A 16518-nucleotide genomic window follows, 5' to 3' on the forward strand; every position below is an offset into this window, starting at 1 on the left:
CACAAGTTAAGATGGAAACCACACGCTGTTGTACATAGATCAAAGTCACACAAATATCACTGGCTGTGGAATCTGTCTGAGATGTTACTAACTTCTTTTATGTTTCTATTCACTTAGCTAAGAAAACAAAACCATATTATTGGCCTATCTTCAGTCTTTTTGAGTGTCTGTCTATATTTTTACTGTAATTTCTCAACTACTTAAAATAGCACATGGTTAATTAAATATCTACAAATTGCTTAAACTATGGATTATCATTCAAAGAATGGGAATGGGATGTTTGTGTATTTAAATAGGAGTGTGCACAGAAAAAAAAAAGTGTTTAATTCCTCATTAGCCCCAATCTGAAAGAAAATAGGAGCCTGGGAGGCAAATATTTTTTATTGTCGTTAAATCTCATAAAGTATATAAAAGATCTAACATGGAAATTGAAGGTCAATTTTTCTTCTTAATAGCTATCTGATCCCTTTTATTTTATATTTTTTAAAGTCTGTGGTCACCTGTGGAGACTGTCCATCATACAGAGGACATCCCAAGGTTCCCGTCAGCTCCATGACTGGTAGGTTTGAAGAGCTACCACCACAGTTACTTATTAGCGTTTTCCCAAATGGAAATACGGTTGTTCTAATTTAGCGACAGTGCCTTTGAGGAGAGGAAATCTTATAGCTCTGACAGTGTTTCAGATATTCTGAAACATGACACATGACATCATACATTCTCTGCCACGCCCAGGAAGCTGAGCCCTGGAGGAGCCAAATAAACAAAGGCAGATTTGAAGAGAGCAATGTCAGCGACTATAACAACATGTAAAAAATAAACTAGAGGGGCTAGAGAGGTGGCTCAGAGGTTAAGAGCACTGGCTGCTCTTTCAGAGGTCCTGAGTTCAATTCCTAGCAACCACATGGTGGCTCACAGCCATCTGTAATGAGATCTGGTGTCTGGCCTGCAGGGATGTATGCAGACAGAAATTTTATATATATATATATATATATAAAATTCTTTTTAAAAAAATAAATAAACTAGAAAACTAAGGAGTGTGAGTGAAGACGCATGAGGGAGGGATGCATAAAGACAGACATGGGAGAGAAGTGACAGTCCCATCCAGGTGTCTGAAAGACATGAAGAGTAGCCCTGGTCTCATGAGGATCATGTTTAGTTCTGAGCAGGATACCAGACTCCATAAGGACAGAAAGTTGTCTTGTGTCCAGTGAAGAAAACTTGCTATTAGGTCCCAATTCCTCTTAAGGTCTACATAAAGTACAAAATTATATTTACTGAGATCTTAAGGACTTTCTCTTATTCAACAACTTCTGAGAATCTTGAAACTCCTTGCAGCCATGAGCAGAGCCTTTTTTTGTTTTTCTAGAAATGATTTTGAACTTTAGGCTCATGAAGGTGTATCTACTTGGGCCTGATAATCAGTATGTAAAATAGTCTTTCATGCAATGAACTTTCAAAAAGAGACACACATAAACATAAGTGACATTAAACACCATCAATTACTTCGTCTCTGACTCATCGCCTTGGCTCCCAAATCTCCCATCTCTCTCCTTCCTTCAACATTGGCTGTAGCATTTCATCTTCTATGTTGAACCCTCATCATTCTCCACCTCTATCTTTGAATACACTACTATTGGACCATCTTTTCTTTTCTACCCGGCCATGTTGTGAGAAAAAAAATCAGAGAACCAACTTGCTTGCCTCTCTCAGGAAGCACTTATAATACGTTTGCAAAATCACCAGTTCCTTTGGCCAGACTTTCAAAATTGCAAAGCAGCAATACATCCTACAATTGTGGTGCTATCATGTGCTGGAGAAACTTAGAGCAAGAATTACTTATCATATTGATGAAAAAGCTTCCCCTGGCACAGCTGTATTTAAGTTGGGCTTTGAAGGTAACCAAGTTTCAGGAGCTCTGAGCTGAACTCATATCCTGAAGGTGCCCAGAAGAGCCAGCATACCTTCAGGGTATGGCTGAAACACAGGATACATAAGAGACCTAAAATTGCCAACAGTTAGATATGTTTGAATGGGGAAGTCAAGCAGTTGGCTGAGACTTCACTTGAGAGGTTAAAGAAATGATTTTATTGTCATGTGAGTAAGAATTTTAAAGTAGTATATTAAAAATAATTCATGCAGAGGCATATGATACATTGGGATGTGTTATTTTATAAACCTTTAAACTATCTCAAGTGTCATAAAGTACACCCATACCTTATACAAGATTTATTTACACACAATTTATGACTCAATTTGATTTTTATTTGGCTAGCTGACACAATGGTGTTTGGGAGTTTTGGCTGTTTGGGATTTAACATTGTTTTTCCATTTTATTGTCAATATGAAGTAGGTCAGTAAACACCCTGAAGGCCCATGGCCTTCATATAGCAGGATATATTAAATGGGTCTACAAACAGAAAGATCTGCAGCACAGAGCAGTAGTTAAGTACAGATACTTTAGTACACATAAAATTAACATTAACACGAACACACAAATATGCCCCAAACATCATAGTTCCAAAACTACGTACATAGCTAAGTGGCAACATGTTATAATCACTCATTTGGGAACTATTGTGTGTTCTCTAAGGGGTGTTATGTTCAAACATTCTTATAACTGAACACTAATTCAAATGTTTTTTAAAGGATAGACAAATTGGTATCTGATTTAAATCATTTCTTCCTTTGCTTTTAAATGTCTTGACTAATTTTATCTTAAGTTCAGTATTTAAGAGGTTAACTCATTGCTTTTGTTATCAAACACTTATTTATCTACGATTTCCCAAAACACAGAGGAATGATGCAAGTCTGCTTCAACTTGAGATGCTGCTACAGAGCATCCCTACAGGAAGACAGGGGAGTCTCAGGCAGACTTTCAGTCATCACAGAATAATTTTGGCTTGGGTATTGCTTTGTAGTTGTATAAGAGGGGACACTGGATCAGAGTAATAAAGGATAAAGTTTCACATCTCAAAGAATTACAAAAGAATTAGAAACTTCACAGGGCGCCAGATTCCTCCTACCTTATGTTCCTGTTTCCTCATTTTATTTTTGGTTTTTTGAGACAGGGTTTCTCTGTGTAGTTTTGGTGCCTGTCCTGGATCTCACTCTGTAGATAAGGGTGGACTCAAACTCACAGAGATCTGCCCAGTTCTGCCTACCAAGAGCTGAGATTAAAGGCGTGTGCCACCACCGCCCGGCTGTTTCCTCATTTTAAATAGCAAGAAAGTAAGGTTTTCATTTTTCATTATTTTATTTATGTATTTGTTTGTTTGTTTGTTTGTTTTTGTTTTTGTTTTTCAAGACAGAGTTTCTCTGTGCAGTTTTGGTGAGTGTCCTGGAACTCACTCTGTAGCCCAGGCTGGCCTCAAACTCACAGAGATCTGCGTGGCTCTGCCTCCCAAGTGCTTGGATAAAAGGTGTGTGCCACCGCCGCCCGGCCTTCATTATTTTATTCTACTTTTCAATCAAGTGCTTTGTTAGTTTGATGTTTTATAGTGGACTTAGAGAAAACCAAACACCAAGATTTAAATTATTCTTTTGTTTTGTTTGTTTTTGTTTTTTGTTTTTCAAGACAGAGATTCTCTGTGTTGCCCTAGAGGTTCTGGAACTTGCTTTGTAGACCAGGCTGGCCTTGAACTGAGAGATCTGCCTGCCTCAGCCTCCTGAGTTTTGGATTATGGGTGCCACCAATGCTGGTTTAATGTTACACACTTATGAGACCGCTTTCTATATATGGTTTAGCATGCTGATTGCCATCTGTCTCGGTAATTAACACTTGTTCTGTAAGATTACATCAATACCACCCTGTCATTGACATTCATCTGGAAATCCATGAAATTCAACATTTTCAAATAAAAGAGAAGTAGCTGAAAAAAGTCAACAAATATTCTAAGTAAATGCTACCCAGAGGCACTATGAAGAGATCTTTAAAATGCAGTCTCTGCCTACAAAAATATTTGTAAACAAAAGGGTTGAGACACTTTTTTTTTCAGTATACCCAAGGTAATCCCAGGAACTTATATTAAGTGTGTCTTCTTAGTATTTAAAATATATACATACATATATAATATATACACTAATTTTATGCATTTAAAATGTTTAGATGTCTATATTATATAATATCTTCCCATGTTTTCCTTTAGGCTTAGATCGAAATTGATCGACTAAGTTATAGAACATTTATTTTCTTACGAGTAAATGAACTCTGCAATGCAGTCTGGCTGCTCATCCATAATTCAGGATCCCAGCCCAAAACATTATGCTCAGACAAGCACAAATATTGGCAAAGGTGAAAGATTGAACTGCTACAGTAGCAGCAGAATTGTGTCACAATCTGTGTCTGGGCTTGAATTCGGGGAGCTGGGACTGCACATTAAAAGCAGAGAAAACAGGCAACAATGTAGCTATAGATAAAGTAAGCAAGAGGGCAAGGCCAGGTTGCCATTGTTGAAAGTCCTTTGCTCTTTATTGGTTATTCATGATTCTGAAGTGAAAATAAAATCTGGGGGGAAGGATAAAAAATTGTGTGTCATCTATCGAGGCAATGATATGAAGGCTCTAGAAAATGTTCTTAGAGATTTTTAACTTTGAAAACAGCAATCCGGGCTCTGTTTAAATTAGTACAAATTCATCTCTCCTTAAGTTCATTTCTTCATTGGTCTTAATTTTCTGGACGATAATGCCAGTCCTCAGTTATGAGGATCTCGGTCACTTGTCAGTAGGTTCCAGTGAGTAATCAGGGCTTCCAAATCCTCTTGACAGATGACTCTTCTCCTTTGCCAGAAGGGCTAACCCCTTGTGGATGCAAAGCATCTTGGGGACATACAATGAGAACAGAAAATGCCCTTTGCTGGCTGAATCAGCGGGATCAACCCAGCAGATCAATGTGGTAGCAGACAGCCAGCAAGATCATTTTCACATCCTGCCTTCTCGTTCTTCCATTGAAGCCTGATGGAGGTGACATTCTGCAGCAGACCTCACACCCTTGCCCATCAATCAGCTATATAGAGAAGATGATCCATGCTTAGAAATGTTCTCTTCCTAAATTTCAAGGTTCTGAATTCTGACTGTCAGATATCCTTTGACTTTCTATAACTTTGATAAAAAGAGATGTACAAGTATAGTCATTCAATTATATAACAAAACCACCAGCTTTACACAGCACTCAATACATAAAACCATTAACAATCTTCTGAAAATAATCTAAACAATAAAAAGCAAATGTGACACATCACAAAGCTATTATTCTTCTATGACTATCTGAGTAATTCAACATACCGCAGCACTTATGGATTATATCACAAATTCCATCTATTATAGTGTATCCTTGAGCTTTATAAATAGTCCTGGGGGGCAGGGTCCAAGAGTGGGGGACTGGGTCTGTGTTTTGCAAATGGGACGTGTAAATGCACAGACATCAAGCAGACCTGGTGTGGAGGGAATAGAGATAGAGCCTCAGCTCTTTTCTCTCCTCCACATATTTCTCAGAAACAGCCACTTATACATCCATTACAAAAAAATAATAAAGCAACATTAAAGCATAAATACTCTTCGGTCTCTCTCACCCCCCAATCAAGGCCTCCATAACAGGGATTGTCATTCACCAAGGACAAAATAAAGAATACAGAGTCGGACTGTAATCTGACCCTGCAGGAGTCCCTTCAAATCTTTCCACATCCGTTCTTTATTGTCAGTCTGTAGCTTGGCTGGAAAATTTCACCTTCAACAAACTCATAGGTAAATGTTCCACAACCAAAACAATCTTCTGCACATTTTGATAGGGATCTTAATCAAATTCCTTTCCATCGTTTGTAAATGATGCCACTGGGGCATGATATGATTCAGTAATTTCTCTCAGGCATACAGGCAAAGACATATAGTCAAAGGACACAATTCCATCCACACAGATCAAGACGTACAACTCAAGTCTGAGATCACTGGTGCTGAATAAAACCCATCAGAACTTTCAGTCTTGGTGGGGGCGGGGGCAGTCTATGTCCTATTTTCAGCCAGATCTGTTGTTTTATTGGACACAGATTCTTCAACAATAAGCAGGAGGGAGGTCCAACTAATACTGATATCACAAATCAATCAGTACAGACAGAGAAGCACAAGGTTAGGGCACCTGACTGGAAGGACTCAGTGAACCTGGGTCTCTGATTGGACAGGGAGTGGCTTGTGCAGCATTACCATGGCAACCGTATCAGGACAGCAGTAGCGTAAGTGATTTTGCAACTGGACACTAAAGCAGAGACACAATCACAATGAGCTATATCTTTGCACATGACGCACATGACATCTCAAGATAGCATGGACTTATTAAAAATACTAAAATGAAAGACACCCAGTCTAGTCTCTTCTTTGCTATAACTCCGTAAAGCTGAATGAAAGACCAAAAAAAAAAAAAAACAGAAGAAGAAGAAGATATTCTGAGATAAACTGCGACTTTTATTTGAGCGTATTTAAAAACGACATTTCCAGCTCACCTTGTAGCCTCTGCATCACATTGGTGATATCCCGATGGGATCTGGACGATGCCCTGGCGGTTGCCATGGTTCTTCTTGTAGCATGAAGCAGACACCAAGGATGTCCCCCCGTGCAGGGTGATACTACGCTGCTTCCAATGACATATGCAGTGTTGTCTACAGCCTTCGAGTCTCAGCCAAACCCCAAGTACTCATGGTGGGCCACACGTTCTCCTTCAGTTCTAAGAAAGAGTTCTTAGGTAGACCCGAGAACCTGAAAAACAAACCGGCAAAAGTACAATATGAAAAACATCCACCTTGATCAGTGCAAAAGGAGAAGGCCCCCTATGGCACTCTAATAATGTCTGGCTCACTATCAAGGGAAACAACTAATAGAGAAAACACTGGAAAGTTTAAAGCACTAAGCAAGCTCTAAAATTCTTATGCTATGTGTGGTGGTTTGAATGAGAAGCACCCTGCATAGGCTCACGTGTTTATCATGTGATCCCTGTTTGGTGGTGCTATTTGGGAGGTTATGGGACCTTTCAAGAGGCGGAGCCTTGCTGGGGGAAGAATATCAGTGGAGATGGGCTTTGAGGGTTAACAGCTTCACTCCACGTTCTGGTTCCTCTCTCGGTTTCCTTGTATGGATGAAATGTGATTTCTCTGTTTCCCACACCTGCTACCAAGCCATACCTTCCCCACCGCGATGCATTTTGGCTTACGCCTCTGGAACCATAAGCTAAAATACGCCCCTTTCTCCTTAAGTTCCTTTCAGTCATGCTGTTTTATCACAGTAACAGAAAAGTAACTAATACAATATGTGATAAAATAAAACAGAAAGTAGGTTGCCTGAAACAAGTCAGCTAGTGAATCTTGACATTGAGAAATGTACTCTTCACAAGAGAGGCTCGCTTGTACTGTTTGCTTTTTAAAGTGAAAATTTACTAATTTATAACTTACAATCAAAGCGCTGAACCTCATTTTTTGATGTTTAGATATCCCCTTATCTATGCGATTTTAATTGTTTTAGAGACATTTTTTATTGTTTCATTGTATACCTTCCAAGAATGATATTGAATGATATCGTGTCCTAGCTTTTGATAACAATTTGATGAATTAATGTAGGATAGATAGAGCTAAGGGTATAGCTTCATTGGCAGCCTGTCTGTCTGCATATGAACAGGCTTAGGTTCAATCGTCACCAATCATAACCCAGGCATAGTGGCCCAGGCTTGTAATTCCAGTGCTCAAGATGTAGAAGCAAGAGGACCATGCATCCAAGGTCATCACTGTCTACATGGGGAATGAAGGGAAGGGCTTTCTAGCCCAGCCTGGGATACATGATATTACCTCAAAAATGAAAACAAATAACAAAACATATAAATATATAAATTATTTCACTCTAAATATCACTTCCAAATATTCTCATTTTAGGAAGTAAAATTAGGCCTGGCTTAATTTTTTTTTCTTTCCAATACAGAAAGATTCCAAAGTAAGACTGGGATAGGGTGAGTTAACCAGATGACACATTGTCTGTCTAACACCTCTCTTGATTCTCTGCTTTGCTGGTGCAATTGCTCACTGTCATTCTAGGTGGTGAAAAAGAGGTAGGCAAGTAGTTAGTGAAACCTTGACATTGAGAAATGTACTGTGAACAAGGGTTTCTTAACCCTGGGATAAGCTGAACAAAGTCTTGCTATGAACAAGACAATTAGAAAGAAGAGTAATGCCTCCAGAGACGGAAACTCAACGAAGGTCATACTGAGGCCTGTGTACAGCCAATCTTTATGGTCAGTCTCTCTGCGTCTCCAGGATGTAATGATGAGAGAAAATAGGGATGGGGCTGGGAGAAAAAGGTCAATGGCCAAATAAAAAGTCTAAAGCAAGCGTAACACACACACACACACACACACACACACACGGGATGTTCCATTTGCTTGAAGGGAAAAAATAAAGTAGGATGATTTTACATGTGCTTTAATAGCATATAATGAGTGAATAAAGAATTGGCAAGTAACTAGACACAATGACAAATTGATATTTATTTTCAGTGATATTATAAATACTCATGCATATTGGGCTCTGGTTGGAACTGCATCAATGTGATACTGGTTGTATCTTTTGGAGGTGACCATCTGCAAATGGGTGGAAAACATTACATGTGTGTTCAGATGTCAAAAGGGTGAGCTGAAGAGGAAGACTTCACTAATTGTTCACTTCAGTTCAGGAGACAGAGACCCACTGAGCTAGGGAGACAGAGGCTACTGGAAAGAATATGTATGAGAATGAGTAGGACTCAGCACTTGGCATCTTGAAAGTAAGAAATGTATTATTCAGTGGGCAGATCTTCAAGAGGTGTGGAGGGGGAGAAATGACTATATATAACCATGCATCCTGACCTACACCTCAACCCAATAACAGATCGTATCTCCTGTAGGAAAGCATTCCACCTGCCTACATACAAGAGCTACTGTACTTAGCAGACCAGAAGTAGGAGAAGCATTTCAGGGGACCTCATCATAAGTCACTCCTGGAAGGGTTAGAAAGTCGGCTTCCTTAAAATGCAAGGATATGACTCCATGATCTCCATCCATGTCAACTTACCTATCTAGAATCTACTCACCACGTGTATATCTATTGACATCACTATTCATAACACACAGTAAAGGAGAAGGAAGAAATTGGGTTGGAATATAGTTGAATACTAGGCTGCTTGCCTAGTCTGTGCAAGCCTTTAGTTTAATCCCAGACACTAAGAAAAAATTAAGACAGAAATTTGTTTCAATCCAGCTACCCTACAACACCCATTCCTAATCAACTCTGGAGTTCACTGATGATTAAGGCAGCCCCACACTTTCTCCCCAGGAGTGCAAGTTTAAAAGCTGCTCTTGTTTTGTTTTGTTATGTTTTCTGTATATCAATGCATCTCTCTCCTTCCTCTTGTTCATATCCATGTCACAAAAAGACTAATCCTAGACTAAACTGATCCCACTTCTCCCCACGTGAAACTATAATTTCTCTGCTTCTGTTCACATGTACCCAGTTTTGCTGCCACTGCATAGATCACACATTCTGAAATCCTGAGCTCAGAGTTGAGACCATACAGATAAATGTGGCGCAGAACCTATTTTTGAGGAGTGTGGAACATAGTGAGATGGGATGTAGAAGAGAAATTAAAAAAAAAAAAAATCCCAGGAGCAAGTATGAATGTAAAACTACAGGGACACAGAAGATGGGGACTATGACAATCTCAGGGTTCTGGAATGATGTCCTGAGATGGACTTAACATCTAAGCTGAGTCTGGGTGAGTGGATCAAGTGAAAAGATGAAAGCCGCTTCCCAGGCTGCGCCTGGTTCAGGAAAGGCATTAGCATGAGAAACAGCATGGTACCTCACTACTGAAGTACTATGCCCTGACACTTGTTACTGAAATACTATGCTTTGGTGGAGGAAGAGGGCAGAAGGCCCTTCAGGCATGCTCAGAAGCATGGCTCTGGTTCTCACCAAGAAGCCAGTCAGGGACCCTGGGCCAGCAATGAGAAGATATCATTTAGAATTACAACTACTGATGCTTGTATGTTTGAGACTGGATTTCATGGAGCCCAGGCTGGCCTTGAATCTGATATGGAGCTGAGGATAACTTGAACTTATCTTCCTGCTCTCAACTCTCCAGTGCTGGGATTGTGGACGTGCACTACTCTGCATCATTTGTGCCACTCTAGAGATCGGAGTGATAACTTTGTTCACGTTAGGCAAGCACTTGACTAACGTGGCTACATCCCCAACCTGACTACTATTTTCAAGGTTATATTTGGGGTGGCTAAGGTTGGAAGACCCAGGAAGCTGGGTAAGGAAGACATCTCAGGAATAAAGGTGGGAGACGGATAGGAGAGACAGTGAATAGAAGATAAAGTTGAAGAAATATGGAGGAAATGAACTTTACAAAGGTTGGTGAAGGGTCAGCTAGGATTAGGCAGGTCTGGGACAGCCAAGAGTACGGGATCTGGGAAGACACATTCCCATGGTGGATAGAGGAGACTGAGGTATCTTAAGAGACACTAAGGATTCAGAGTGCAATCAGTAATATTTGGAGGGGTCTTAAGGTCCCTTTATATCACCTCTCCATCAAAAACTCCAAGCTGAAGAAAGAAACGGCATCACGAATTACTTCACCTAGGACGCCATTTTCCCTGTGCCTTTTCTGGCTGCCCCAGTCCATATTGCTTTAGAAGTAATAATCCATATGAGAGGGTAAGTACACGTTGGCTCATTCTCATCACACCGTAAGCTTGCTTCCCTCTAACAAGGGTGCCAGCATCACGGGCATAGGGACTGGAACATGTTCTATTTGCTTCCTGTAGTGCTGGCACCTAGGACCTTGTACGTGTTAAGAACTGCACCCGAGTACTGGGACTTCAACTTTTCTCACCTCCCCCTTTCACCCATTGACACCAACTATATCCACGGACACGTGCTGAACATTCCATATGGATTTTTTAAAAATTATTTCATCAAGTGCATAATATTTTGGCTCTATGAAATAATGCCTCCCCACCAAACCCCTTCCTCTTTAACACAGAGTTGGTGCAATATCCTTCCTTTTTCAGGGCTGAGATAAACTATTTCACTTTTCATCATTTGCCTATGCACACGCACCCGATATTGTGAAATTTATGCTTTGCTTGCTTTTGACTGGCACAACAGGGTCATGTGATTAATAAGAAATTTCAAATTAATGAAAAGGGAATTTAAAAAGAGAGAGAGAGACTGGGACTCTGGAAATACAAGTTCTAAACACCCCTCTGTGCCAGCTAGCGGGGTAGTTTTGGGAGGATCTCGTGTGTGGAACTTTTCAACAATAGCTTGTCAGAGGATGAAGTTCCAGAAAAATGCACAGATTCTGGCAAAGGGAAGATCTGGAGCTGACTCTTGCATTGTTCACATGATCTCTGATGTGTTCATGTGCTTCTGTATGTGCTGATGTGTGTGTGTGTGTGTGTGTGTGTGTGTGTGTGAGAGAGAGAGAGAGAGAGAGAGAGAGAGAGAGAGAGAGAGAGAGAGAGAGAGAGAGAGAGAGAGAGAGAGAGAGGAGTAAGCCATATTTAATATCTGGTGTTGTTCAATCACTCCCCACCATATTTTCTGAGATGTCATCTCTCCCTGAACCTACATCAGCTCAGCTTGACTGGCTGGACAGTGAAGCCCACAAATCCTACTATGTCCATTACATACCATGGTGTCTGGCTCTTAGGTGGGCTCTAAGAATCCTCATGCTTCTGTAGAAAGCATTTCACTGACATCTCCTCCACCCTGTTCACACAATCTTAAGGAGCATAAACTTCCATGAGCCTTGCTTCCTTACCAATAATGTAGAGCTAACTTGTGAAGATTTGTGTTCAATTTTATCCTGCTTAAATTAAGTTTTGGAAAGGTAAGCATGGGATTGGGGTTGTGAGACTCTGTGATAGGCCATTTGCCTCCCATGTAAGGCCTTAGGTTCATCCCCAGCACTGCCAAAATAAGTGCATGCAGTTTCAGAAAAAAAAAAATCACTGGTTTCTCTTTTTCTTTCCTTTGCCTTGTTTTCTCTACCTGTGATGTGAGAAGTCATCCAAAACTAGGAAAGAGCTCCCAACTGTGCTTGCCAATAGTATGAGTGACAGCCAGGAAACTATGGACTCGTGTTCCTTAGGCCCTTGAAGAGACTGACTCTGCAGCAACAGACATGGACATGAACTGTCTATGCACATCATGAAGGGCAGGTCCAGAACCACCCTGATCTATCTCACTTTGCCAATGTCATAAAGGTGGTTTTCAATAGATGCAAGAGATTACGAGATGAGGGATGTGGAGATGGGAGGTAAGGCTAAGTTATTGGGATGGGCAGGAAGGACATCAGTGGGTTGATGGACAGAAAGGACATCAGTGGGTTGATGGACAGGAAGGGCATCATCAGTGGGTTGTATGCCAATTGATAGGACAGTCCTTGCCCCATCTCCACATCTTCCCAGAAACCACTGAGGTTTTTTGTGGCTACATACATCTTCCTTACTACACAGAAAAGTAGGATTCCCATGTCTATTGTTTCACAGAAAATATGTAATAAAGAAACTATTTGTGAGGGATAATCATACAATATCTAGTCAGTCGGCGCAGTCAGCAAGGCAGACAAGCCCTCCTCTTGCTTAGGTCGCAAAGCAGCAGACGACAGACACAAACAAAGTTGGTTGGCTTTGTAAAGGTGCCGCCCAGGTCAGTGTGGGACCAGCCACCATCTGCTGTACTGGTGTCGCAGGGGGCAGAGGCACTTCAGCCTCTGTTGTTTGGATTCTCTAGCTGACCGATTCTCTCCTCTCAACACCAGCACCGGTGAAAAGCCCAGTGATGAGATATCACGATGCCACTTTCCCCCGACTCGACTCAAAATGCACAATAGGCTACTCCAGCACTCCCTTGTTTGTGCAACTAAAAGGGGGTAAACTGAGGAAGGCAATAGGAGAGGCAGTCCTGGATCACAGAGGTTCACCCCAGTGCAATACAAGGAGCATTTTCAGTACTAGGAGACATTAGCAGGAAAGTCCAACCAGGCGTTAACCAGGCGTGATCTCACTAATTTATACACAGAAATCCGGAACTGAGACCATAAGCATGCAAATAAGTTTGCAATGAAGTGTGACTATTCATTAAATGTCTCAGTATGTAGAGAAATCCATGATTTAAACTGAAGTTATCTTACTCTCCTTTCTAATAAAGTTCGTTATGGGAGTAAGTTCAAAATAATGCACAATTTTAAACACGATCTTTTCCTCTGCCCACCCATTAGTACTGGCATGAATTAATAAGCATTAAGATGGCTAAAACCAGAAAAGGACTCCCTTGGGCTACTAAAGTATAGTATTAATGTATGCATGGAGGTTGTCAGGAAAGTGCTGCTCCTTATTCACAATTAAGAACTACTTGGGATAGTAAGAAGAAACTATATTTTTCATAGAAAGATAAGAACAAGAAAAAATAATCACAAGGCAGCCCAGCTGAAAACCAGTGTCATGATTCAGCTTTTGTGAATTTAAGCTCAGCGGGCGAATTACACCCCATGCTATCTGCCACCCTTGTTTCTTACTTTGGGGTATGCATGCATTTCACCTCTTGCTCAACGTTATAGTTCTCGTTAGATTCAACCGCAAGGAAGCACCAATAGTTAAGAGGAGGATGTCCACACAAACCAGCCTTGAGTCCTGCATGCCAGTCACAGGCAGGCCACTGGGTGTGGCAGCTGGAGCTGGAGCTGTGAGCATGCCACCCACCTTGCCTGGTGATGGGCTTCTCAGGTTCTGCCCAGTCATACCTCCTCCTTGTAGGATGCTGGGTATACTGGGTAATTATGAAAATGCAGGACCCAGTAAGGCAGCCAGCAGCCAGCAGTTCTAGATGATCTGGACATGGTAAACTAGCTTTTTCTGAATCACACACTCCCTGGGAGTAAGAGAAGAGCTCTTCCTAGGGGACAGTGGGGATCTTGAGACAGCTTGTAAAGAGTCCTTAGTTAAAAAAGATACAAATGAGGCTGTAACCCCCTGGGGTAAGCAAATGTTTCTTAATGCCTAATACTATCACAATCAGTCTGAATATTTTTTTTTTATCTTCAACAGGAAACATATTAAGTTAGTCATGACCAGGCACATTTTGTTCTTCATCTGCCACAAAGTAATATAAACAGACATTAAACACAAGAAAAATGGATGTGCATCTTAGTTGCATGTTCTGATGTCAGGAACTTTTTATCCACATTAATAATTGTTTTATCATGGAGAATAAAGGGCCTCTCACAGAGAACAGTCCTCATGACTCACAATTAAATCAGCATTTCATAGAGATGTAGGTCATATTAATAACCTTTACCTGATTGAAAATTGTGTTTTCAATGGTATAGATCTGGCTCCCCTATCAAATGTTGAGTTGAATCTACATTAAGTAGATTCCCCTTAGGTCAAGAGGGAAATAAGTGGGCCTTTAAAAGTAATTTTTTTTTGGTAGCATTCACAGGATATTTTCAGATACATAAAAGTTTTCCATCCCAAACAGAAAAGCTCATCAAAACACGATCCAGGGAGCTAGGGTTGAATATTTGATATTTCTCAATAGGATGGGCCTGATATGGACCAGACTTGAACTTGAAGCATCAAGCAGTTATACCCAACCCAGCCTCCTTTCCCAGGGGTGTTTCCTCGATGGGCCTCTGGTAGTTGCTGCATTTTGCACTTTCCTGCCCTTTGCCATGATGCACCTGCCTCCCCGTGAACCGCCATTTCCCAGGACTCCTCCCTCAGAGGTGCAGAGCCTCTCTGGAAAACGTCTTTTTGGAGAGTAGATGAAAGTTATCTTGCCCTCTAGTGTAGGCTCTGCCTGGAAGCAACTGCATGCACCAGGGAAGTCTCCTGGGCCTCCACGCAGTCTTCCAGCCCTAGGCTCTCCGCTACCCATCTTCCCTCCCCCCAGCCCTTCTTAAAATAGTCTGGGGGTGGAGGAAGGGAGGGTCCTAGAATTTGTTCAACGCTCGCATCTCCCGTCTGATAGTAGCAACAGTGAGGACCGCAACAATAAGAGGGTGGCTGCCTGCCTGCCGTTTGGGCATCTCTGGCGCCCCGGGGATGTGCAGTGAGCGGAAATGACAACAACTCAGAGAGCGGGTATTAATAGGAATATGTACGTACGGGAGGCAAAGAGGCTAGCCAACCTCCCTGTCGCCTTCTCCAGGAGTGTCACACACGTACACACACCGCCGCCACCCCCTCTCCCTGAGGTTCGCGGCGCGTCAGCCTGCGAGCACAAACTTGGTGCAGTGTGTTGCCCTGCACCTGTCTATTCCTCCATCTCTCTCCTCTCTTGTTTCTATCTTCGCTATTTACCTTGATCCGGCCTTATTCGGGTTCCAAGCAGCGAGGTGACGCGCGAGCGAACGCCTCCTCCCAGCTGCGTGCGGCTCCGGGTCTACGCGCTGCTACCCTGGCCCTGTCACCGGGGCTCCGGCGCTGTCTGCAGGGCTGCAGGAGCCAGGATGCCCTGGTGACAGAGTACAACAATTCCAGCCCGGTGTGGGCCGGTGCTCCTGGCTGGCGCACACACGCACTGCTCTGCGCTGGCTGCTGGTGGCTCTGCCCTCCCTCCCTGCCTGCCTAGAGGATCGGATCGGTCCCTCCTCCAGGCTGCACACCAGGGGGTTAGGCCTCCCCCACCTCCCGCCCCCTGCAGCTGCTGCTCCTGTCGCCAGCGGAGGTCGCCCTGGCGGGGTTCAGCTTCTGAGCACCCGCCCAGCACCTCCGCCCCCAACCCCGCCCGCCACACCCCCTCCTCAGCCCCAGGATGTGCAGGTCACCACGCAGAGCTAGGGGCGGGGACCCAGAGGCGCTTTGCCGGCTTCTCCCTACCTCCTAGAGAAGCTTGGCCACTGACTCTTCTCTGTCAGACAGAGTCCTTCTGTGACCCACTTTCTGCGCAAGCCTTTGCCAAGGGGTCCCCTTCCTGGGGGACAAGGTGGTCTCAGCAGCTTAGGGATGCTACATGATACTGGCTGGTAACTTTTGCCCGTGTTTTCCGCAGCACAACTGGCCTCTGAAGATAACTTGTTTGGAATGGCCCTGAGGTTCCTGATGGTACAGGTGCCATGGGCTCTTTCTTAATCTGCCTCAGAGAACATCCTAACTGCTGACCTCTGGATTGTCGAAGCAATCACAGGGATGCTGGGCGACTAGGCAGACTTCCTGTTTTGATACTGTTTTATAAAACTTTGATTTCTTGAAATGATGCTTGACATCGTCCTGTTAATTCTTGGCTATTCACAGTGGTAGTTTTGAGAGCGTCCGTAGATTCTCTGGACCCACTGTTCACAGGGTGGAGCCACTACAATCCTTCATGAGCCCTTCTCCTGGTGCAAGAGAGCCCACGTTGCCTAGGAGCCTTGAGAGATTTATTTTGTTGTGGTGTGGTGGTTTCCAGGCAAAGTCAAACACGGCCTTTTTTCACCAACAATGAAGTCCAAGTCCCCAAGGAT

General features: G+C 42.6%; 1 protein-coding gene across 18 annotated transcripts in view; it reads right to left on the reverse strand.

Moving 5' to 3' along the window:
* The window catches only part of Syne1 (spectrin repeat containing nuclear envelope protein 1), a 484186-nt gene extending 468395 nt beyond the window's left edge, over positions 1-15791 (reverse strand). For 12 of the 18 annotated variants that reach the window (XM_015996796.3, XM_006978087.4, XM_015996789.3 and 9 more), the window contains exons 1-2: positions 15377-15668; positions 6489-6741 (exon numbers count right to left, since the gene is read on the reverse strand). In XM_015996796.3, the coding sequence (XP_015852282.1) occupies positions 6489-6555 (67 nt within the window). In that variant the 5' untranslated portion in view covers positions 6556-6741; positions 15377-15668. Of the gene's footprint in view, positions 1-6488; positions 6742-15376 lie in introns of all 18 variants that reach the window. The other 6 variants (XM_042262341.2, XM_015996792.3, XM_015996795.3 and 3 more) reach the window with 4 other exon arrangements.
* Positions 15792-16518: the final 727 nt, after the last annotated feature.

This window comes from Peromyscus maniculatus, chromosome 16 (assembly GCF_049852395.1).
Source record: "Peromyscus maniculatus bairdii isolate BWxNUB_F1_BW_parent chromosome 16, HU_Pman_BW_mat_3.1, whole genome shotgun sequence".
NCBI lineage: Eukaryota > Metazoa > Chordata > Mammalia > Rodentia > Cricetidae > Peromyscus > Peromyscus maniculatus.